The 25,340-nt window shown below is 40.6% G+C and overlaps 2 protein-coding genes across 2 annotated transcripts; one reads left to right on the top strand and one right to left on the bottom strand.

Annotated features, from left to right (window-relative positions):
- Positions 1-13,422: 13,422 nt before the first annotated feature.
- Positions 13,423-15,872, bottom strand: LOC108047174. Its single transcript, XM_017127271.2, has 7 exons — positions 15,489-15,872; positions 14,579-14,996; positions 14,369-14,523; positions 14,200-14,308; positions 13,919-14,142; positions 13,746-13,863; positions 13,423-13,673 (listed from the first exon to the last, which is right to left on the bottom strand). The coding sequence occupies exons 1-7, from the start codon at positions 15,870-15,872 to the stop codon at positions 13,423-13,425; spliced, it is 1,659 nt and encodes a 552-aa protein (XP_016982760.1).
- Positions 15,873-20,656: 4,784 nt separating this feature from the next.
- LOC108047171 lies at positions 20,657-23,939 on the top strand. The gene is made up of 3 exons (XM_017127269.1): positions 20,657-20,851; positions 22,725-22,912; positions 23,289-23,939. Exons 2-3 carry the CDS (start codon positions 22,807-22,809, stop codon positions 23,606-23,608), a joined length of 426 nt encoding a protein of 141 aa, XP_016982758.1. The 5' UTR covers positions 20,657-20,851; positions 22,725-22,806; the 3' UTR covers positions 23,609-23,939.
- The last annotated feature ends 1,401 nt before the right edge of the window (positions 23,940-25,340 follow it).

Genomic DNA, 25,340 nt, shown 5'->3' with positions numbered 1-25,340 from the left:
TTTTAATAGCTATTAAAGTAATGGTTAATTTTTATTAACACAAGCTGTAAGCTTTTACGTAATTGAAAAAAGGTTAGTTGTTCGATAAATGTTATTGTTCAATTAATAAATATTGGAAAGAAAAACAAATTGTTGAATATAATGTCAGACATAGCTTAGATTATTAAGTAGTAGTAGAACCAACGTAACTATTGGTTTTCAGTGAAATTGTTTAGCTATATTTAGCAATAATCGAGAAATCTAGGCCACAGGATTAAAGCCATTGAACAGGAGATACTAAAAACAACACCTGATGACTTGGCAACATTTTGTGGTTTACTTATTATTGTTCATGGTTCACAATTGACTTTCGCTTTGATCTTCCATTGGACAGGTCTCAAGAGCACTTGATGGTAAATTCCTTCTATAGACGTCATCGTCATCATCGCCATTGTGGCCTCATGCAAATTTGTGCCAAAAACTCAATTACCTGACGTGTCAAGTGCCGTGTGTGTTTCAGTTGTTTCTGCTGCTGCTGCTGATGCCTAATGTGTTTTCCACCGGCAACGTGTTGCGCAATAAAAACCCGGCTGCGTCTGTGCTTCTTTCGGTGGTAATATTGATTTACAATGCTTGAAAACAGCAGACGAACAACCAAACATTTTTGGGCTTAACATCGTTTTGAAAGGCATTTGAAAGATTTACACAGCTGAGGGCGCTGCTCATCTCTTAAGTGCTGGTCTTGACAGCCTGCAATGGAAATTTACTAACTTTAAATAATTGTAGGTTTTTCCAACCACTTTTAGGCATTTTAAGTAGTTGTTCAAGGCACATAACAAGTTGACTAGCTATTCTGTTTTTTGGTTGTAGTACTTATTTCTAACAGCTGGGAAATTCAGGCTGTAATTATTTTTCAAATATTCAGTGGTCTTTTTTCGGGATGTGTAACTTTAATTTTCTTCCATTAGCTTACAGGTTGTTGTTTACTTTGGGTGTGCTTTCTAATTGTCTTGTCGACCACCCAGACCAAGTATACAGTAAATTATGGTAAATAGGTAAAAACTTGAAACAAAAATTTCCAGAATTTATGGACAATGGTAGTAAGGATATGACCAAAAGCTGGAGAAATTAGAAGGCCTATATTAAAAAAAAAATGAAATTTTTAAATGAGTGAAAAACTTACTTTTTATACCCGTTACTCGTAGAGTAAAAGGGAAAGCGTTTCCGACCCTATAAAGTATATATAATCTTGTTCAGGATCACTAGCCGAGTCGATCTAGCCATGTCCGTCTGCCCGTCTGACCGTCTGACCGTCTGTCCGTCAGTCTGTCTGTCCGTATGAACGCTGAGATCTCGGAAACTATAAAAGCTAGAAGATTGGCATTTTGCATGTAGATTTTAGGAGTTCCTACGCAGCGCAAGTTTGTTTCAAAATTGTGCCAAGACCCCTCTGACGCCCACAAGCCACAAGCTGTGACCACAGTTTTGATGCTATTATGAAAATTTTAATTGTTATGTATTTGTTTCGTCATAATAAAAGCCTTAAGCATAAGCCTGGCTAGCGCCTACATTTCCGCCTTTCATGGCCCGTGGTACCAATGTCTTGGGGTAGATGGCGCAATACAATAGCGCCATCTAACGGATGACTTAGTAACGGGTATGTAATAGTCGAGGCACTCGACTATAGCGTTCTCTCTTGTTTATACTGAATTTATTACACAAGAAAGATGAAGTACTATAGTATATCTCTAAAGAGATTAATCAAACTCTTGATAGCCTAACTAAATAATAAGGTTGAAATTTTGTTTTAAGAATAAATCAAAAGCAAAGAGAATCGCAAATGGGCTTCCCTTTTCTCTAATGAAACAGTTATATTTTCGCTAACTCTTGCGAAGAATTTTTCAGGCTCCTTATGCAATTTCCCAAGAGTTTTTCACTTGCTGTTTACCCTTCCTCGGCAGATTCTCAACAATTAGCAAATTAATAATTTACAGTTTTCTAATCATCATTGTAATGACACTTCTGTTGACGTAATTGCAGCTCCAAGTCATCAGAAAGTTAGACACAACTCTCACACTCGCCCAGTGATCAACTTTTACAGCTTCCGTCATTGTATGGTGTATGGTGCATGGTGTACGGTGGCATCTGTGTTGTGTTTTTGCTTTCCGCAGAGAGGAGGAAAATTTTTGCAACTTAATTTTTATGACTAGCCGTCGAGTGGGAGGGGAGGGGGGAAATGTTTGCTTGTGGTTTCTGTCTGCTGTCACTTGCTTGATTATTATTTTCCTCGAAACAAAACGGAAAGCCGTAGATCCGAAGGGGGAATCGGCGATTTACGATGCGGCCACGTCGAAAAGGGAAAAGGGCGCCATTGGGTTATAAAATCTAGTGGAGAAATGTCAAGTGCAACGCCACTTCTCATCTGCAGCGTCATTCAAATCGACGATGCATTGCTGTTATTTTTAATTACGCCCCGGCAACATTGTCGCCACGTATCCGTAAGATACTATACACACGCGCGCACACCCATGGTGATATTTGCATATGACGTCACTACATTGTTGGGCTGACATTTAAGGCTACCGGGTCACTATTAGATATTTTATTATGTTTTGCAGACTTCTCAGGTTTTTCTCCCTGTTTTTCCTTGCCTCTTTGTGTGTGGCGCCCCATTGTTGGCCGACTTGACTGGCTGACTAGCTGGTTGGTGGTGCCTCAAGTAGCCGCCTCATATGTACATATAAATGTCAAGGAGCTGGGCTCGCTGTGGGAAAAACTGCGCTTTGATCTCGTTTCTGGCCAGGCCATAAATTTTAATTACAAGTGCCTTTCCAGCACTTTTAACTTGAATTGGTCTTCATCGTTTGCCAAAGACCATCAGCGAAGTATAATGTGACCTCTGCGTTTGGCGATCTCTCTGGGATTGACCGGCTAACCCTGCGATCACGTCGTCACCGGCTTGAGGAATTTCCCTTCTGCTCGTCGCATCCACTAATATCACTTTTAATTACTAGGTGTGCGGCTGTGTGTGTAAACATAAAAATTCATTTTCATATTTAAAACTGAAAAGCCAGCAAATGAGCTAGGACCTAATGGCAGCTAGCTGGGAGAAAAGAGCTGTGAGTCGGCAGCCAGGCAGTGGCAGGTCATAAATGAGTCAACGACTGGACTGCACGGGCGGCAACTCCATAGGCCACCTTAAACCAAAACCAAAGCAAGCCAAAAAAAAGGAAGAAAGGTAGGTAGGAACCGAATATTTGAGTACCCTGGAGTCAAGATCGTTTTTGCTAAGGACTTTTGAATAGTCACAGAAGTTCTTAAGTTAGAACAACATTTTACTGACACACCTACAATTTTTAAATGGATTAATAAAGCTTTACATTAAAATTTCATAGATTTTATAAAACTGTCAATTAGTTCCATATGAAATAGAAGAAGATATGACCTAGGATATTGATAGTATCTGAACTGTATTAAAAATTTAAAGAGCTTTATAAATTAAGTAAAGTTCAGTCACATTAAAAAGTGTGGTATTCATGTTGTATCATGCCATTCAATGCTATTCCTGGCCCATTTCTTTTTTTTGTAACTCTCAGCTTAGGCTTAATAGTTGAAATGGCCCAAATGTGATAAAAAAAATATGCTTTGCTGGATTAGGATAAAAATTAGAATACCCCCAGCCAGGGTATAAAGAGAAACGGCAATGCAGAACGCCGTGAAACGAGTTAGCCAACGGTTGGCGATGCCAAAGATTCTGTGGAAATGTTTATTAAACTTGGGGATTTTATGATTATGCCGCCAAACCCGTGGAAGAGCCTGCCAGTAGCCGGAGCCAAAGCCAAAGCCGAAGCCTCCTCCTGCCAGTGAAGACTCTGAAGATTTGGCCCCAGCCTCCTGCGTCGGCAATTAAACTGCCCGCTCTGTCGGCCGTCGATGAAATGCCATTCATTTGGCTGGCTAACTCCCTGACTGCTTTTGGCCAGGTCTCAATGGCTGCTGCCTACCTGCCTGTCTGCTTGGCCAGCAACGTTGGCTATTCAAATTTCAACTTTGCATAGCCCGGGCTCATTTGGTAATTATGTGAAAAGTGCATTTGGGTGCTGCCAAAAGCGTTTTTCCGAGCCAGTCCAAAGTCATTTGGCCACAGCTCACGGACTACCGCCGAGTTAGCCAGGTTTTCTTATTGGCCAGCCGTCGATGCATGTCAACTCATTTCATTTGCGGCCAAGAAGGAGTGTTCCCACCTCCTGGAAGGAGTTTTTCCTGGCATGTGTGTCAGGCTTTGTTGTCATATTTGTCAATAATGCTGCGTTGCGTCTGCGGCCACCGTTAGAATGTTGTTGAGCATGTTGATAAGCCTTGGGTGATTTGTCAAAGATTTTCCCTGGGAGAAAATATGAAGGAGAGGCACGACCACTTGTGGGGTTAATAGAGTGCACAATTTAAATATTTCGCTAATAACTCAAGGAAATAACTTGTATTAATTAACCACGAAAAACAACTAAATAAACGACACTTCTGCAAAGAGTTATGAACCCATATACAACACATTTTCGGACATGGAAAAGTGTAAGAAAGAAATTGTAACGCGAGAAAAGTACATAGCAAACATGAAAACGCAGAGAGATATTTTCCGCAATTTTTGCATATCTTGCCCAGGACGAGAGCGGCAACAACAAATCAAATAAGGAGAAATGTCGCCAAACTTTTCAATTCAACTGTCAATCAGTTTGAGATAGTGTCCGGTGCAGACTCCCGACTCCCGATTCCGAATCCGCATCCAAATCCGAGTCCAGCTCTTGACTGCCGCTCAGGCACAGCGGCAACAATAATGACATTTATGCAAAATAGCCAACGAGTGGACTAGGGGAGTGGATCGGATCGGCTTGGATTGGTTTGCTTTGGAGTGGAGCCAAACCATCGACTGGGGGTGACCATCGGGCATCGGCGAACCATCGACGAAAACTGGTCACCTTTTGCCATAATAATTGCACTTGCATTGCATGCAAATCAAATTGTCATCACGCTGCATCTTCTCGGGTCTCTGGATGGTTCCCTGCTCAGTAAAACACTGAACAAAAAGCGATGTCTTTAGGCCCTTAACTTTAAAAATTTTAAACACATCGGATTAGAAGCAAACTTTTATTGAAAATACATTTTTTTAAAAAAATCATAATCGTATTAAGCTTAAATCTAATAATGCATTTATTATTCAAATTTGTGTTTAATTAAAGTTAGCTTTGAAAAAGTTTGTTTTTATATAATCCGATATGAAAACAAGCTTGCCCCATTTTAAAATTCTGTCTAAAGTGGAACATAATTAATGTACCCAAAAATAAGTATTACAAACTTTGTAAAGCCCATAAGGTGGTTCAAGAAACAATGCTGCCTTGATTTGTACAATTCTTTTAACATTGCAAACGAATAATAATATAACAAACATTTTTGTATTCCTGATTAAAACAAGGTGTTTTTAAATAAAAGTTAATTTACTTGTTGCATTTATTCCGAGTGTGTTATTGATACTGGGTCCGGGGTTGGCCCAGGAGCGGCTTTTGCTTTATTGGCCCCAAAGGATAGACTTCTGTCTGTCTGTCAGTCAGTCATCGGATCCAAAGCGAAACGTTGCCGAATGATCGATGACAGAGTTTGTGTTTGATTGAAAGCAATTGGTGGCACCGTCACCAGGTTGCAAGTTCCAGGTTCGTTCTGCCGTATCTTTTGCTTTGTTGTGGGCGCACCACCATTGTGCACTCCCCGCCACTCCCTTCCTCGCGCTCTCTCCATATCATTTTTTTTTTGCTTGGCCTGGCCACAAAAACGATTGCCACACGCGTCTTTCCATATAGAAAATTTATTGTCTTGGCTTCTGCATTTTTTTTGCTCTGCGTTGGCGTCAGCTAACGGTACATTTTGCGCTATGATGGTTTATGATTCGTGGGATTAGTTATGTTGACAGTTCTTAATTGTTCCAATGCATATTTATGCAGCCATGGGATACATTACCATAATGCTTCTGGGCTTCTCCGATGACAAATATTGTCAGGTGGTTAGACGAAACCACGTATGTATGTACCATACAAAATTGACTACTCGTTTTGGGTCGCGAAAAATTGATTTAACAATAAAAATTGGATTCCTAAAATTATTTATTTTTGTATACATAAATGCTTGTAAGCCATAAGATTGACCTGTTTATTTGGAGCCTTAAGGATAATTTAGAGTTTTGGTCGATATATGAACTCGTAATTAGCTTTTCTATGGACATAACTAATGTAAATTCGGGTTTGTTTTTAAGGTTAAGTCTTCTTTTATAAACCTTTACAAATAGTTTTTTTTTAAGTAAATTACCTATATAATTTTAAATAAATATATTGTGTAATTTTCAGTTATTAAAAATGTGGTAAGATAAATTGAAGTCCCAATGCCTTGAGGCAGAAGCAATTACCCTGACCCGGCTAAAACAGCATAATACACCCTATCCATATACAGAACCTAATGCACAAACCATTAAGGTGCAAGGCAAATCCGGGTAACAAATTAATTTGTCATATTAACAATTGCCGCATAAAGTCACACGCTCACAACCACCGATCGCCGTCATCATCACCCGGGGAAGCTGGAGGAGATTCAGGAGGAGCAGAAGGAGGAGGAGAGCTTCAGAGTCTAGGGCTCGCTGACTAACTAAGTGGCGGCTTACAGCCATGGACTTGTGGACTCGGAATCGGGCTAGAGCTACAAGTAATGTGCCTCCAGCGAATTGAGCTGGCTTTGGTAGTTGTTGCACTGCGGGCAATGTGATGCATTTCGTAGATTTTTTAATTGAAAAAACATGTTTTACGAGCGTCGCTAACCACGACAACGATGACTACAGCTACACCACCAGAAACAACTCAAGGCGCAGCAGATGACGCTGTCGTTTGTTAAGATTTGCGCACTTTTTCATCCCGAGTCGCGGTCTCCCAGCTAACAAGTTGAATTTAAGTACTCGGAGTACGGAACAAAACACAGGGCCCGAACACCGAACAAGGCGCAGAACAAACGGCTTACGTAATGAGAGCCGGAGCCAAAGGCAAAGCCCTTTATTCTGGAATGCGTCATGCATTCGGTGCATTAAACGATCATATTAATAGACCAGTCAGTAGTCGATTTGGAATAAATTTAGGTTTCCTTTGTCGATATTCGCCAGGGTCGTGACTGGCCAAACAGAAAGCAATAAAGAGCGGATTTTAATTTTTTAGTTATTTTTAGAAATTATAATTAGATGTTTTTTAATGACACTTGAAGTGGGCACTTTTTCTATTGTAATAATAAGAAGAAACTCGTTGTAGAGTTGTAAGCTATTATATTATTAAATTAAATTGTGTTCTTTTTGTGAATTCCTAGAAACTATAGCTGTTTAATAATAATTGTTAGGATTCCAATTTTATATTTTGCTGTTTGCAAACATAAGTATTTGAATGTACGTAAGTGCGTTTACAATATTGCTTCCTTATTTTCTAGAATGACCAAAATTTTAGATCTTTCCACAATATGAGTACCATTCTTAGTTTAATTTGTTACTAGTAAGCACATGCACATGCCTTAACCATAAATATAAGCCGCTGTCCAAGTATGTCAACAACCGTTTAACCCCTAGCACAGCCCGACTGCCTAGCTGACTTATCAAATCTGCAAGTTAATTGCCAATTCTTAATTAGTGGCCTTTAAGCAGCGGCGTTGCATAATCTGCAGAATGCAATTGCAACTAAGTGCAAGGCAACAAGCGGAAAATTGAACCTTTGCCAGAGCGTGGCGCGGACAGAGTAAGTCCGCCGCAGAAGAATTAAATAAAAGTGCGGCAATTAAACGCAACTTGGCCGGTGTTAATCGCAGCGCCGTTGCTGTGAGAAATGCCAGGTGAAAAACGGCACACGCATCTCCCCAGCGAATTGAGTCAGAGATGGAGACAGAGCCTCCGAGATGGAGGCTGCGACTGTGACTGTGACACTTGCATCTTGGATGGCCAGCGAATGGCGGAAGATGAGGCGATTAGGCCGAGAGTCAGTACTGCACGGAGAAAAAATCCTAAAAAATTAATATCAAAACTAGGAAGTTTTCCGAATCACAATCAATCATAAGTGAGTCATATCGAAATTGAACTGGAAATACCAGGATTCAAATGTATTGCTAAATATTTTACTATTATATTTGGAGTTATAGGAAACAAAATAAAGTTTCACTGAATATAATTATGTTATTATGTTAGCATAAGCCTTCAATGAATGGTAAAAGATTTCAACTTATACATGGTACTATTGAACTAATTTCTGGTCTTAATTTTATTTAAAAAATCTCAATTATCCTTTTGTGAAATGTAAAGAACATATTTCTTCACGGAAAAAGAGTTTAATAAACTAAATTAAAAATATATATAAAATATTGTGCAGGATATTCTTACGCTTTCTTCTCAGTGTGGAGTTAAAGTTGATGGTGAATCGGGGAAGAAAGAAAGTTTAGCTGTGTGACCTGGCTACTGAGCCGTTGAAAAATGCACGCAGTGCCGGGAGAAGGCGAAATAGAGAGAGATTTGTGGGGAGAATGTGGCAATGCAAAGTAAGAGCCATAACTGAATGCAAAAATCAGGCAAATGGTAATAAAAATTAAAAATGCCGAGAGTGGAAAGCTGTTGCTTTTGCCTGCCGTCTGCAGTTTGCCATTTGTGTGTGTAACTAACGGATAAGCCTTGGAAAATTGACGCTGACAAGGCTTGGCCAAAGTGGCCAACGTTGCGTATGCTTAATCTGCCTATTTACATCGTTGCCCCCTCGTTCATTCTCCTTTTATTTTTTCTCGTGTGCGTGCAACTGTTGCCATGCTGTGACTATCATTAATTTTTCATACTCATAATCATCATCTAGTCAGCGCCGCGCTGAGTTTTCCTCTTATTTTTCGGTGTCAAAATGTTATTTCTTCTTTCACATTTTTCACGCGATTTATGCACATTCTGTCTGTTCCTCTCTCGCTTTGAAACCCATTTGGTTTCCATCTTCTGGACTTCCAGCCCCTTGTTATCTTCCGTCGAATGTTTAACATGCAACATATTCACCAAAATGGGTAGCCGCAAATTTGGGAAGGATCCTTTTTTGGCTGGGTGTTGATGTTTTGATAAATGTGCCACTAAAGTTGTAAGATGGACTTGGGCTTAGGTCATTCTATATTATAAGAAAAACACTGTTTTTGCTTTAAAAAGGCTCCTACTAATTAAACAAATTTGTAAGTTATCTATTAGCACAATTTATCGTTTGAAAAAAGGATATATGCTATAAAATATAAAACAATGTTTTCATATTGAATTTTAACACATGATTTAAATTGAAAAATAATTTTTATTCAAAGTCCATTAACATTAAAACAATGCCTGGCCAGTTTTACGCTAAGTTAAGTTATGTAAAATGAAACTGAGAAAAACCTCTCATGTGCCAATTTCCATTGTAAGTTTACCGGCAGCAAACACTTAGCGTTTTTACACATGTAAATAAATGGCCAGGCGGGATGTGCTAAAAGTGCGGCAATAAAATCGCATGGCGAAGTGGAGAAGAGACCAGCGCTGGACCGATTCGTCGTTGAGTCGAACAAAATCGTTAAATTAGTAGAAAATAGTGTGAAAAACGACGCTCACACATGTGGCAGAAGGTGGGGAGTGGAATCTGTTAAGTAAAAGAAACTTTAAATGGCAATGGGATGGATTTTGGACGGCTGAATGCTTGAGCGCTTGTACTACACGACCAACGACAGTTTAATTACGGCGTGAAGTTGCGCACCGAGTCCGTTGTTTAACCCTCATTGGCCCCCTGCCCCCAAAAAAAAAAACAAAAACAAAAACCCTATTCCTCCTTTCGGTGGTTACGTTTCATAGACTTTTGTGCGATTTGTTTTCCGCGCTTCGAGATGAGATTTTAATGCAAGCGTGAATCATAAAATGTTCACTTGATGTGTTGGTGTCATTTCGGTTACTACCTTCCTCTTGGCCAAAAGCATCGGCTCATGGGCGAGTCTTCAAAGCCAAAAAACCATACGTCTGAGTGGGTGCCCATATAATAATCCTTTACGAATCTCGCCCAAGATGATTGTTTTCGCCCTGTGGGTCAGAGGTCATCTGTTGGAACAATGGGTTGGCAGTCGCGCTTAAAATTAGAGTTGAGTTAGACCATCTAAGTTGAGCAGTTACATTAGATCTACCAAGTTTATTTCAATTTTTGAGTTCTAAGTTGAAAAGTACTCCAGGATAAGGGTTAACAGTTTTTCATGGTGTGTAAGAAAACTAAACTATTTAAACTTAATTTCAGAAAAGAAATAGAAAAGTTATCTTAAATTAACGAAACATTTCATTTAGGGCTTCATTAAATTCATTGAATCGTCTTTAAAAAGAATACCTACCATCGATTGATTAATTAAGTTTCCCAATTGGTCTTTATAAAAGCAAATCGAATTAAGCATGATACGTGGCAATCTCCAAGCCAAGGAATCCAGATTGTCAGATGGACATGCCATTAATTTAACAGTGACTAATTACTTTAAGTTACGACAACCTTGGTAACATTTTATGACCCCGTCGAGGTCTGCAGCATTCAAATAATACTCATTTTGAACCCAAACAGGACCTCATGCCGTTTACACGACCATTAAATTCAAGCTCCACCGGCCAAATGATCAACTGTCCTGTCGGTTAATAAATTAATTGCAGTCCCGGGCAAAGATACCCGGCTCATTAGATAGACTCCCAGCGATAACGAGGAGTTGGAGTCCGGTTGATCGCTCTATTCAAGTGGTTGGCGCATGCCGACTGCATTTTCCCCTTTTGAATTCTTTGTTTCCATCGATAAGTCCACAATTAACGAACTCAAGCGGTGGTCTGATCAAGAGCCATTTAATAAAGTTAGCATTTGTATAATGTCTTGTCAAAAATTTATTGGCATTTTTGCCAATATTTTGTCGGTTCAATCTACCAATCTTCGCGGTGTCCCACTCTCCGCATTGATCTGTTCCGCGATGGCGATGGAGATTTCGAATGTGATTGGGATCTCTGGCATGCTAACTGAATGCCTTGAATGGACAGGACTGTGGTTGGCCGTTTTCCACTGTGGAGTCTCTGTTTTTTTCTTTTCGAGGGGGTGTGGGCAATTAAAACACCGATTCCTGAGATCTCTGGCTGTCTGTTTAGGCCGTGATGTTTGGCAATCGGGCAGGATTAAAGCTGAAAAGTTTTCACCTTTTGTCTCATTCCGAATTGATTAAATTATGCAAATGCTGGCGGTCTGCTCACAAAAACAAAAATTGCAACTGTGACAAAAGGCGTTGCCATGCACGCTTGCCAGCATTTCCCTGTGGTTCCCACACCCCCAAACAGACAAGACCCGGCCAAAAAGCAAACCAAACCTCAAAAAATGAATTTCAGTTTCCTAATTTCCATCAAACGGCGCTTTTTGTTTTTCGGTTTGCCATGGCAAAAAAGATTCTCATGTTGTCTTTGAGTCGATGTCGTCTTGGTTGTCGACGTCCTCGTCTCATAGTCATCGTCATCCACATCGTCATCGTCATAGTCATAGTCATTGGACTTGCTGTTGTTGTCGGCGGCGTCGGTGGATTTTCAATTTCTAATGTAGTGCACGTTACGCCCTGAAGGGATTTTTATTTTATACCATTTTTTTCTTGGCTTTACGGTTTTATTTATTTATGCTAGCGTTGCTGGGCTGCGAGGGCACAGTGGGCTTAGAATGATTAAGTGGGTTATTATTAATTAGCCAGATTTATAAGACTTTAAAGCTTAAAGGCTAATTCTGAATTGGGATAATATTGGGGATATTGGTAAGGTACTGACTTGCACAATTAGTCCGATAGTTATTCCCAAAAAGAAAACACACTGTTTACAAATACATTTATTAATAAAGGGCTTGATGCTTAAATATATCATTTTTATAGACAATTATTAGTCATAAATGGCTGAAACAGATTTATCAATTAAGATCAGAAAGAAAAGGAGTATTCCAAAAAAAAGAATCCATGATACATTTCCGGTAAAGCCGGTAAGCCAACATTTATTCTTTAAACATAATTCTTTTAATATCCTTTACCACAGTGCCACATAAAGTTGTCCAAGGTATCCCAAAACGTCATTTGATGACAAACTTCAAAACTTGTGCATGCAATATGCCATTTTTTGTTGTTGTCCTCTTCTTTTTTTCTATTGTTGGTCGAGAAGTTATTTTTGTTGTCGTTTTCATGATTGCTTTGGTCTAGTTGTTGTTGCCGGTGGTGCTGGTGCTGGTGCTGGTACTGGTACTGATGGTGGTGGTGCTGCACACTTTTAGTCATCACCATGTCAGCGACGGCATCGAGAGTTCAGCCCGAATCCAAACAATCAAAATGATATGCAAATATATGTAAGAGTACCGCTACGAAAAAGGCGTGGGTTAATTGTGACTTTATCATGCAGCAGCGCGGCAAACGAATCCGAGCCAAGGGAAAATCGCAATCGAAAGGAAAAAATCAAATTTATTACAAATTTAAGCATAGAGACCGCGAATCGAGCGAACGGCGACGATGGCGATGCGGCGAGTTATAGATTTCGTCATAGTATCGTATCGTATCTTTTGCCCAGGCGAGACGTGAAAATTTGAAATAAACCTGTCAACGAACACCAACGCCAATCGACTGTGGTCCCTTGCGGATGGTGTGTGAACTACGAACCCGCGGACCGCCCAGTCGGTGGGTGGGCGGCGCCAAAACTAAGCCACCAAATCGCTTCGAATCACATAAAACACATTAACACGGGGGCAGCACTGGGAACGGAAACTGTCGTTCCCATAAAGGCACCGCGCAATCCCAAGTTGCCAACACAAATGCCCTCCAGTTGACCAAAGCGTGCTAAATTCCACATGTGCACTGAAAAAACCATTTAGTCTTCAATTAAATAACTATTCAAAAATGTAATATCACTCCACTAGTGCTCTTTTTTAAGTTGGGTTTTTCATTTACTTTTAAACGTATCTTTTAAGATTTTTATATTTAAAATGTTAATTTTAATGACAAATCAATAAATAGATTATATTTTTATTTATTTAAGACATCAAAATTTAGCTTTTTGTAATTTTCTTTAATTTACTTACTAAACAATATTCATTTTTTTTTACAATGAATTTCCTTTGACGATTATTTTAGTTTTGGTATTTACTATCTAAACAATTTTCAGATTGTTTTCCATACCGTTCGACAAATGTAATATACATTACATATATTACCTTATCCTTACAATTAAGGATAACTTAAATAAATGGGCTTTATTTTGTTTTACTAAATGTTTGCCCCCAGTGTATTTAAACCAAAAAACGGTATAGTGAAGTAAGAGCCAATGTCAGCGGAACATATGCATCTAGTGAACTAGTGATCGACATGCAGATCGGCTCAGGCACACAGTTCCTGTCTGTAGAGCAGTCGAAAGCCGCGACCCACATATTCGGCATCGGTGCGGAAGGGCAGGATGATGGGACCTGCGGCAGTGTCCCTAACGGTGGCGTGCATGGTGAAATCGTCGCTTTCCCGTCCATCGTTGAACCGCTCCCCGCAAAGCGGCACCGAGTTGATGGCTATAAAGTCATCGGGGCAGTTGAAGATCCCAGCTCCCGCCTGGCCATCGGATATCAAATCGTTCTCGGCTTTCAAAGCATGCAAAGAAAATCAATATTAGTTTAATGCAATATTTAAGCGGTTTAGTGTAAATCTCGTACCTTCATCTTTGTTGACGATTTGAAAGTCGGGCTGATCGCCACCCAGTTGCTCTGTATTGTAGCTCACACTGCAGACATTCTTCAAGCGTGCCAGACATATGGCATAATTGAGATTGTTCTGCATCAAACCACTCTGTTAATAGATTAATTAAAAATAAAACCTTTAAGCTTACAAAATAAGTAGCTTCACGGTTGTCCACAATGGAACCATCTGTATCGTAATTAAAGGATTTAATCAGTCCTTCGGCTTCAGGGAAATATTGCAGGCAATTGTTAGGAGCCAGGTCGTCCTCCAGCTGAGTGACTTTTATATTGAATGATCGACCTCCTCCCGAGACCTTCATAAAAACCGAAAGATAGAGTTTGCTCTCGTTCGAGTCACCAACATGGATGTAGACTGGAAAATGAGGAAGATTGATCTTTATTTGCAATTCATTATTTTGGAACTACTTACTATGCTGGCCCGTGTTGATGCCACACAGAATGGGAATCTGAAAATTGGTATTGTGTCCCGACACTATAAACTGATCGTCTAGGCAATCACCATTGGTGGGACGACTTAGCTGGAGATCGTGGAAAATCAATTAAGCCAAGGACTACGCATACGAAATTAGAACACCCACCTCGAACATCTGAAAATCCAGTCTCATCTGCTGCACTCCCTTCTTCACATTGATGATCAGCACACAGATCATCATTTCGCGCACCGCATTTGGATAGTTGGGGCTCTCGAAGTAGAGGATTTGCTGGCTGGTTACATCGCCACATCCATTGACGACTGCAAGTGAAAGATGTTAGATCTCGTGCAAATCGATCGGCGGACTTTCACTCACACACACAGCAAACGCCCACGCCCTCGGCACAGCTCTCGGTGGGAATCCCCCCGAGGCTCTTGCACTCGAACTCGTGGTAGCAGACGCCCTCCATGCTCCGGATGTCGCCCATGGACACACTGCACTTCGTATTGGGGAACTTGATCACCTCGAACAGACTGAGGAAGCCCTTGCCCTTCGAGCGCGGTGCATTGGGTGTCTTCAGGATGAGATTCGCCTCGACGGGCGAGCCGAAGAGGAGGTTCTTCAGGGTCTGATGGGGCTGCATAATGGAGGTCTTGGTGCTGGATGGTGGCGTGGGCACTGGCGGTCTCATCGATGGCTTCGCACTGGGCCGGGGACTGGGACTTGGCTGCATTCCCGGCGAATCACTCGGCTTGGGCACCATCATCATGGAATCCGTGGCTGGTGGTGTATCCTAAAAGGGGAATACGAACGATTAGGGTGCAAGGGAAGATTACTTATTCGCATTCACATTATTTCGCATTATTCACATTTCAACTTATTGAATGAGTATTGTGGTCATACCTCCTATTAAAAATAAAAAGGGAAAACACTTCTTAGAAGCAACAATTACGGTTTGACATAAAGAATAATTTATTTAAAACATTACATAAATTGTAACCTTTAACAGAATGTTCTTACATTTTATACTTCGTAATAGTACTCTACACATTTTTTGAGGTTTCAGTTTTCTACAAATTCTTCAAAATATTTATGGCAACATTTTACAGATCTAGGTCAGTATAACAAGGCTTTTCAGAGTTTTTAGATTAAATAACTCCACTTTGTCTTAACACTTTGGTTCCTTGGTCTTTTCAGCAATCATTAATAGACATCTCATGCTATAATCGATTGGACTTCTGTTTCCAGAAATCTCTGTAACACCTGGGTATAAATCATTTAGTACCTCTGAGGGAGCGGATGTTGGTCGAGTTGGTATCGTGGGCTCCGGCTCCTCTGGCTCCGTGGGAGCTGGTTCTGGAGGTGGTGTCCCAGGAGTTGGCATGGGCATAGGTGCTTCCGTCACAGTGCCGTCTCCCATACCCCCATCCCCTCCCTGCTGCTGGGCCAGATTGTGGAGGTGGAAGCCCGGCTGGAACCGCATGGTGTACTGGAATCCAACGCCCTCCATTATCATGCCACCGGGACGCGAGGAATCCGACTGGCCACGCCTGCTCCTGCGCAGATCGCCCATTGTCACAAAGTCTGATGCGTTCCCATCGGCCACGCCCACATAATATAGCGTCAAAACGAAAGCGCTTATCAACGCATCGGAACGCTTTGACAACATTATTAACGGAAATTCACGCGACGACTGTGGCAGATGTTGCACTTGCAACTAAAATTGCTGCTGTCGCATGTTGCTGCTGCTGCAGTAGTTGCTGCTGCTCGTGTTGCATCTTTCTTTGGCTTTATTAGAGCATTAATTGTCGCCTTTCCCGCTTTTCAACCTTCACTTTTGCAGCAACAATCAAACAACAAGTCACGCTACTCTGATTGCACTTGTGATGTTGCTGTTGCTGATGTTGCTGTGGGTAACAGGGTAAATGTTATTTGAGGTATTCCAGTAAGCTGTTTCGGAATTTGTGTTAATTTTAAATGAGAAATTAAATGGCTTGAGTGCGGAGGAACATAAAAAGTATGGAAAAACACTTGCGAAATGCACACTTCATTAGCAGCCGACCCATCGATGTCAGAGGTTTGTGAAATCAAGTTAAATAAATGCTAAGGAGAATATCGAATTGCTGCAACAATCCATAAATTAAGACAGTGTATGCCTGGCCATCATTGAAAGTCAAATAAAACTCTCGTAATTAATAATACTAAACGACAGCAGTTGCAATCACCAATCGATTAAGCAAATGAGGTCGATGATGTCTCATATTTGCAAACACGGAACGCTGCGAAATTGAAATCGATTTAATTGCAAAATCGAAGAGCACTCGACGTAAGATGAAAATCGAAAACATTTAGCAGCTTTTTATGCGCCCGTTCGAGTGCATCAGCATCTCATCTCGTCGTAATGATCATCATCAACAGCGGATCATGGGATGATCGCAGTGCACTCGCAGCCACATGCATCATGCGCAACAAGGTTAAAAATTGTTAATTGCCGCTGCGACGAACGTAAAACGCCAGCAACAGCAATTGGTATTATTATGCACCGCAGCAACAACAGTTGGTAACGAACAACTGCCAACTAGAAACTCCCAGCTGCCGCCATTTGGCGTTGGCGTCTCCAGATGCTGGCAAAAATAACTATAAATAATTGCGCACTTGACAAATAAAGCTGTGGAGTCTGACTATGGAAAATATGATGAGCCAGTCAAAAGAAAAGATTAAAGTGCTATTTTTTTCGTTGAATGCAAATACATTTGACGCGACAATGCGGGCGTTTAGTTTTAAAGATTATCATTATGAGTGGTTAGTTTTAATGAGGGAGTGGGGCTGGTTAGGGGCGTATTTGGAATTTCGTGATTGATGCTCAGACTATTCGAAATGAATTTGCAATTAATCATGATCGGGGTTAGAGCTTCCATTTATTTTGCATTTGAGTTTAATTTGTAATTGGGATACAAATGATATGTGTTTCATTGTCTTAAAAGTACAGGCCTATGTTATTTGTAGTGTTTTGTTTTAGATATTTAATTATTTTTATTAATTAATTCTCTATTTATCCGATTATCAATAATTCTGTGAAAATGTATTTATAAGAACCTATTTTCAATTACTCCTAAGAAGAACATGACTATTCTCAGTATAACTTCACTTGCCATGCCGGTGAGCCCACTAAACTTCATGTGTTTGCAGAGCACTCCAGCTTCTGCTACATCTCCGACTTTATGTCCAACTCCATCCACATATTCATCCATCAGCAACTGAAATGTCTGCCCCGCAGTCTGCTTGGACCACAGACAAACCAAAGCAAAAAAAGGCAAACCAATGCTAAAACCAAAACCAAACCAAAACGAACCCAACCCAATCAAAACACACGTACAGACAATTCCCGTCCATTAATTGAATCAAATCGAACGTTACGCATGCGTCATGGCGAAATGACAAAGGGAGCCGCCACCACCGCCACCGCACCACCGAAACCACTGGGAAAACCACTGGAGGAGTCGGTGGGAGAGGCTCACACATGCAGATGATGACGACAACGAAGATGCCGGCAATGGAGGTTCTACCCGCCTAGACAGCCCTTCCAAATCCCCTCCGAATCACCCTCAAAAGCCTTGTGTACACAATATTGTTATAGCTATTACTTCATGTTATGTTATGTTATGTATTTGTACTGGGCAAAGTGGAAATCGCAGTTGGAGCGAAACTTCTGAAAAGTGTGGGGGGGAGAGCTTGGAGGAGATGGAGCAGGAGTGGCTACCAAATCAAACTGCCTGGCCATCGCGAGTAGTGGGTAAAGCCCACTTAATTGACGTTTAGTGGACACTCGAATGCAAATGCTTCAACGGGTAAAAAGTTCCAAAGGATACACTGAGAATGGTAGAAGGTTTTTGTAAGAATGACAAAAACATTATATTATATAAATATGATGCAACACATTAGTGTTATCAGTTTGAATATGAACGAAAACTGATAGATACAGGAAAGAAAGCAAACTTCGGCAAGTCGAATATATACCCTTGCATTGTTACAAATCGACTACATTTCGATTTCTATGCCTATTTTGCTAAAAACAATGAAGCTAAGTCGATTTGGCGCTGCATTGTGCCATCGTTTCTATGGCTGCTATATGATATTGTTGTCCGATTTTAATTTAATTAAAACCGTAATTCAATAATATTAAAACATTACCAAATCCCAAGGGACAAAAAATTTAAAAACAACAAAGTTATAATTTTTTGTTTTCTTTTTTTCGATTGTCCCTATGGGAGCTATATGACATAGTCGCTCGATCCGGCTCGTTCCGACTTATATACTACCTGCAAAGGAAAGACAACTTTTTTAAAACTGACTAGTTTGCGTAGAAACGGACGGACGGGCTGACGTACAGACGGACATGGCTAGATCGACTCTCCTGGTGATGCTGATCAAGAATATATATACTTTATAGGGTCGGAAATGTTTCCTTTACTGCGTTGCAAACTTTTGACTGAAATTATAATACCCTCTGCAAGGGTTTAAAAATGTATTTCCTGAAATTGGTGGTGGTTATTATTTTCCGCATGATAATTATACCCGTTACTCGTAGAGTAAAAGGGTATATTGTATTCGTGCAAAAGTATGTAACAGCTAGAAGGAAGCGTTTCCGACCCTATAAAGTATATATATTCTTGATCAGGGTCACTAGCCGAGTCGATATAGCCATGTCCGTCTGTCCGTCTGTCCATCTGTCTGTCTGTCCGTATGAACGCTGAGATCTCGGAAACTATAAAAGCTAGAAGATTGGCATTTTGCATGTAGATTTAAGAAGTTCCTACGCAGCGCAAGTTTGTTTCAAAATGGTGCCACGCCCCCTTTAACGCCCACAATCGCTTATATACGATTTTAAAAATTTTAATATTTCGGAAAAGTAAAAATGCAGTTTTATTGTGTTTATCAATACCTATCGAAATGTAGAAGAAATTTTTCAAATCGGACCATTCGTTAAAAAGTTATGCGTGATCAAAGTTTCTATCTCCATCTCCCTCGCACTCCCTTTACCTGAGTAACGGGCATCTGATAGTCGGGGCACCCGACTATAGCGTTCTCTCTTGTTTTAATATATAATGTAAACATAACATTTTCCCTTTGAATTCTAAATTTAATCTTTAATATATTGTATCGTGAAAATACAATACGATGTTTTTATATTGGCCTTCAATGCTGCGTTATAAAGATGCCCTTTATTTCCTAACCTACAATGCATAACAATTTCTTTGAGTGGATCGATTGGCAGCCGCGAGTGTCAGGCTGCTGGAAGCTGCGTGGATTTGGCGGGCGCGATTCTCATCAGTGCTATAAGTAGTTTTCCTTTTCGAACTCGAATGGTCTGTGACTCCGACCACATTCTAATGTCCCCTTCCCCAAATAGCCGCCCAATGATGACGTTGATAATGAGCATGTTGCACAGTTGCCATTCCTGCTCATGATTTCTGAAGATGCGACTGCAGCAGAAGTAGCTAAAGCCAGACATCATTACAATATAATTGATGGGTTATAGCTGGCTAACGGTAAAGCCAAAATGTTTCCTTTTTTACTCATTCGAGTATTTTTTGGAGGATGGAAGCGTGGAAGCCAGTTTTCGGTTGGAAATTATCATTGTTCCGCATGTCAGTTGAGAAGTTGTGCGTATGGGCTTAAAGTATGAATATGGAAAATGGTTATAGTGCCGCCAAATCGGGTGGGTAATGTGAGCGGTTGACATAGAAAACTACTTAGGATTGGGTGGCAAAGAGAAAACTGGGAGGATTCGTATAGAAGCTTCATGGCACTTTGGCCAACGGGAGGTCAATGAAATAAATAGTTGTGGTTTACCTTATTAAACATAACCAGTTTTTGAACAGGTGGCAATTTATGGGAAGTTTGGTAAGTATTTTACATAAAACACTATACATTTAATTTTTATAATTATATATCAATATTTCATTTTTATTGTAATATTAAATCACTTGTTAATAAAATCTCCCATTCTATATTTACCCATACTATATATAGTAGTAATGTAGTAGAAATATCAGTTTGTCAGGTTAATTGAGTTCATATATCCTTCCTACGTTGAATTTCACCAAATTTTGTTCTCAGCTTCATATATCAATTCGCAAGGAAACTTGCAATAAAAACTTTCGAGAACCTCCTCCTATTTGCCAAGTCAACCAATACGGCATCAATTTTTTTGCAGCATCAAGAAAAACACTATTCATTTCAATGTCATTTAACGATGGAGCAAAAAGTAAAAGGCCAAGAGCATTGAAAGTGTATCTTGAAAACCGTATCAGTATCTGAATCTGTAGCAAATCGAATCCGAATCGAAGCGTTTAAGCAAAAACACCAGAAATTACAGCAAAACATTTGCGGTTACCGCATTTTTTGTTTTGCGTTTTTCATTTTGTGTACGGTCTTAGCCATAATGCCGCCTAAACCGCAGCTGTGTCGGCTATTTTTTCAGTTTCTTGCCTTCAGATACGCTGCACGCACCACAATGGAGATGTGAATAAGGATGAGGATCTCTGCGGAGAAGGAAACAGAGGAAAGGATCGACTTGGATGCGGAAGGGGCAAGGTGGAGGCCAGGAGAGTAAACTGCATTCGATTGGGTTGATGGCCATAAATGGTGCGTTAATTAAATGCTTTATTAACATAATGAAATGCAGTAAGGTTTGGCATAGGAGGCACAACCTGATCCCTTAAAGGTTGAATAAATTAAAATACATTTTTTAAATATTTATCTTGTGAATGAAGTGTATTTTTTCGTTTTTCATTCAAAGTTCTCAGTTCAAGAAATGTTAGTTTGAATGGTTTCTGTTCAACTTTTTAAAATTCTGAAATATAATTTAATATTAAAGACCGGACTAAATTTGTGTAATTTTACATATATGAGGGCTTAAAATTATTTTATCAGATTATATATTTATTTATGTAGAAAAAATAACAAGATATAAGTTAATGTAAGTGACAGAGCAAACTGTTCAAATTTCACTAATATATAATATTTTTGTACAATACAAATGACTATCATTTATACAAATTTAAAAAGATACAAGTACAGATATTTAGTATTAATACATTTTCTATAACTAACCTTATATTTAGTGTTTTGAACACACAATTTCAACAAATTGCTGGGATAACTAAGCATAAAAAGTGTTTAAAATTTAAAGTAGCGCTCCTTGAAGTGCTTCTCGGCCAACACCGATATTTTGGGCTAATCTTCAACGGTTATTTAGCCTTGGGTCGTTGGTTATTTCCTTTCTGCTCCGCTTTTCGAAGCAGGGCATGCAAAATTAGGACCGAAAAAGGATGCGAGGCGGAAGCTTGGCCAACTCTGTTCGCCAGATTGTTACCGTTGCCTTTTGGGCTTAATGTGGGCTCTAGAGCCGGCAACACTTGTTGGCCTGACCTGGAGCCTTTGTTTCGCGGGACTCCTGTGTGCGTTTATCTTGGGGTTCCTTTTTTTCGGGGGTCTCACACACTCCACGCCATTGATCACGATCCATAATGAGCGATAACTGCAGTTGGGCTTTTTTTTGGCCGCGCTCCGCTTTTGTTAGGTCCTGAGATTGAGAGCGGTATTTTATTTTTGCGGCGCGCTTTTTTCTATGTTACGTATCTGGCGGACACATTAAATATCCGCATATCGATGCCTATACATTGCAGCGGCATTTTTTGTTTGTCTCTTGGTAAATTAAACTGTTAACTTGCCATGTTTAGCTGCCATTGTTCGGCGGACCGGGCCAGCGGGCTGACATTGTTTTGGCCGCTGCTCCTGGGGCCGACCGCTCGTGGGTTACATATGTCTTTCGGGGGATCGAGTATCTGTATCTGTATCGCTATCTAATCGCTTTCTAATGGTCTCCGCCAGCCACGGCGATCTATGTTAGCTGTCAGTCGGGCTTGTTTGCCAAATAGATTTTTTCCCTCTTAAACATATTAATAAATTAGAAAATGTTTTTTCTCTTCGCTGCCGCTGCCGGATTTTTTCTAGCTGGCCTTTAAACTTTAATGCATGGAGAATTGCATGTCGATCGATCGACTCGGCCGCGGAATGGCCAACCTTCAAAATTAAGTTGTCTTGGTTATTTATGTTTAATTACTGGCTTCTGGCTTCAGAGTTTTTCTGCAAGTATCCGTAATTAATTACCGTCTGAAGTGTGATGAACTTTAAGCGGACTTTGATAGCGAACGGCCACGGACCGAATTAGATTTAAGCAGATTCTTCAATGAGTGAGTGTGGTCGCAGGTAATCGTGAGAAAATCGTAAATTTTCTTATAGGCGAATGTTTTCTTCTGCGTCTGAAGGAAAACTCATGCATGTCTAATATACCCATCTGCATCTTACTGGATTTCCCTCAATCTACCTCCGCCAGTCAGAGAAAAATTACACCCAATATGTTAGGAGTCGTACATCAAGTATTTAGCAACTTTCTAACCATCTGCATAATAAATTGAATACATCAGAAACTATAAATAATTGCCAACAACTGCAGGTCCCAGCCAGCAGCGAGTCGCTCACCAAAATGAAGAAATTTTGCCAGAATTTCGGGATTTGTGCGTGTGGCTAACCCGAAGATGAAGGCGAAGGCTAATGGCCCCCAAAACGACCGCAACGACAGGCATTTACAAGTTGGCCAACTGTGCGCGACAAGTGCAGAAAAGTGGCAATATACCCATCCAGGTACATCCTCTATACCCTTCATTAACTTTTATTATCCGACTATTCCATATTGCCACAAATGGCTTACTAAACTTAAATATATTTTGCAATTTCTTTTTAATATTTGAGCATGTGCATTTGGTTTTCTGTAAGACCAATAAAGTGGATTTTGGGCTTTAAAATACATTTGAAAAGTTTGTTAAAATCAATTGTTGTAGACCACACCGAAAAGTCGGAAATTAAAAACTGCCGATGAAGCTATAGTAACACAAGATGGATCTAATCTGTTGACTTAGAATTTTAAAATGTTGTAAGCTTATATTTTTATGTGGGCTAAGATCTTAAATCTTATCATAATTTAGGGTTTTTTATCTTCAAAGGAACTTTCTTCCTGCAGATGAAGAGCATCCAGTGAATTTAACAAACCACATCAGTGAACTACCTTTATGCCACAAGCCAGGAGATGACCGCGACCACAGCAACATTGGGAAGCGCAAGAGCAATATCAAGGCAACAGCAGCAACAACAACGGCGACAGGGGCCAGGCAATCGGCCAAACTGTCAGACATTGTGCGTTGTGTGCCAAAAGAGCAACCGCAAGAGCAACAGCAACAGCAAATGCAACATCAACAGCAACAGCAACTGCAACACAACAGCAACAGACAGCCAAGAGACAACGGACAAGCAACAGGCGCAAGTCAAGTGAATGGCCAATGACCACCAAATTGGCAGTAAAGCATACAAAAATAACTTCAAATGGTCAAAAGGTTAACAAAATCAAGCAGAGAACAAGAGGAGACAGCCAGGATGCAAGGAGAAGCGCCTGCTGCAGCTGCACGCTCAACATGTTGCCAACATTCCGTCAGAGGCAGCAACTGTTGCCGCTTGCCAGTTGCCGGTTGCCGGTGTGCCTGTTGCAGCAACGACGCCACAGCAACATAATCCCCCAGCCAGTGCGCAACGAAAAAATGATTAATGAGTTGCCTCATTACCTGGCGAAAATCAATGTCTTGCGCATATTCTGTGGACCAAGAACCCGAAGCGAAGCCCAAACCTGTCACAGCCACTTGGCCATGTTGCTGCTGGCGTCGTTGGTTGTCGCATAATAAATCGATCATAATTCTCAACCGAGACTCAAATATCGCATGTGTCGACGCTGATTTCGATGCCGCTGTTGATTCCGATCTGGGACCAGCGACAATCAGCTCCTGTCGCACACGACGACACAAGAGCAACAGCAGCAACACACCAGCAACATGTGAGTGATCCGAGACGATATTTGCCGCACTTGGGCTTTGACTTTGCCCCTTTTCGATGCCTTTTTTTGCTTTTAATTGCAGTCGCGCGCCTGTCTTGGCTACCCATCTGGCTGGCACTGCTGACTGATTTTATTTATTAAACTGTTGACATTCTGTTTTGCCGCCGCTGGCGCCTTTGATAGCCATCAGTCGATATCTGGCCGATATCGAACGAGAGGAGTGGCGCCTGCAACGGATCCGATTTATGGCCACTGCCATTATTGATTAACTTCATTGCCGCGTTGTGACTTATTGGGGAAGATTCTCTCGCCCAAGGATATTGCCGAGGATTATGGCCAGGTAAATAAACAACTTCGGACTCGAGATTGAGTCACATTTTATCTCGAATCCGATAAAGTGAAAGTGTGAAGTCGTAAATGAAAATCTATTTAATCAATGATTACTCAAACTCACTCGCACTCGCTCAGATATGGATTATTACTATCATTACACAATATTATTTATTTAAAAACAGACAGTAAAGCGGCAATTGAACAACAAACGTTAAAGACCAATAAACCGATGCGATTGAACTCTTTATCGCGGCCTTATCTACTCTGTGGTAACTATGTAAATATGGTAAATCTATAGACCCGAACAGCAGTGCCAAATTGAACTTGAGAACTTGATGGAATGAGGGGAAAAATTCTACGATTTATGGCCGCTTTATCGGATTCCCAAGAGTGACTGGTTAAGGTTTACCTTTCCCACATAGAGCGCATATTTCCCGGTATCTATCTTTGACGATTTTCAGACTATTTGATCTTGAGGGGATTGTAATAAACGAAGACCGAAATATTAAAGTCAACAGCATGGAGTTGCTTGTGGTTGCCATAGCTGTTGCTGTTGCATGTTGCTGTTGCTGTTGACGGCAGCAACAGCAGCAGTGCAAACAAGTTGAATGGCATCCAGAGATGAGCAGAGGGGCAAAAAGGAAGGGCTTGTGTACTGCCATCAGCAGTTTGATTGTTATTGCCAATGAATGAATGCACTTGCTCTGAGGATTTGTCTGCCAGACGACCGACTTATGAGTTTCCATCTACAACTCTGGCCAAAGCGCTGCGGCGGCTCCTGCTCCAGCTTCATGGCCCCAAGGGTTGTGGCAAAACATTTTGCGGTCTGCAGTTGCAGCTTCTGCTGATTCTGCTGCT

The sequence above is a fragment of the Drosophila rhopaloa genome, unplaced genomic scaffold (assembly GCF_018152115.1).
Source record: "Drosophila rhopaloa isolate 14029-0021.01 unplaced genomic scaffold, ASM1815211v1 contig_155, whole genome shotgun sequence".
In the NCBI taxonomy this organism is placed as follows: Eukaryota; Metazoa; Arthropoda; class Insecta; order Diptera; family Drosophilidae; genus Drosophila; species Drosophila rhopaloa.
The sequence above is the reverse complement of the archived record's forward strand: the minus strand, read 5'-3'. Positions and strand labels throughout refer to the sequence as shown.

Coding starts and splice junctions, on each gene's coding strand:
- LOC108047174 (XM_017127271.2), bottom strand. CDS start 15,872: ATGTTGTCAAAGCGTTCCGATGCGTTGATAAGCGCTTTCGTTTTGACG. Junction 14,143..14,199: donor CATCAACACGGGCCAGCATA/GTAAGTAGTTCC, acceptor CTCATTTTCCAG/TCTACATCCATGTTGGTGAC. Junction 13,674..13,745: donor AATCGTCAACAAAGATGAAG/GTACGAGATTTA, acceptor ATGCTTTGAAAG/CCGAGAACGATTTGATATCC.
- LOC108047171 (XM_017127269.1), top strand. CDS start 22,807: ATGAAGGCGAAGGCTAATGGCCCCCAAAACGACCGCAACGACAGGCAT. Junction 22,913..23,288: donor GTGGCAATATACCCATCCAG/GTACATCCTCTA, acceptor TTCTTCCTGCAG/ATGAAGAGCATCCAGTGAAT.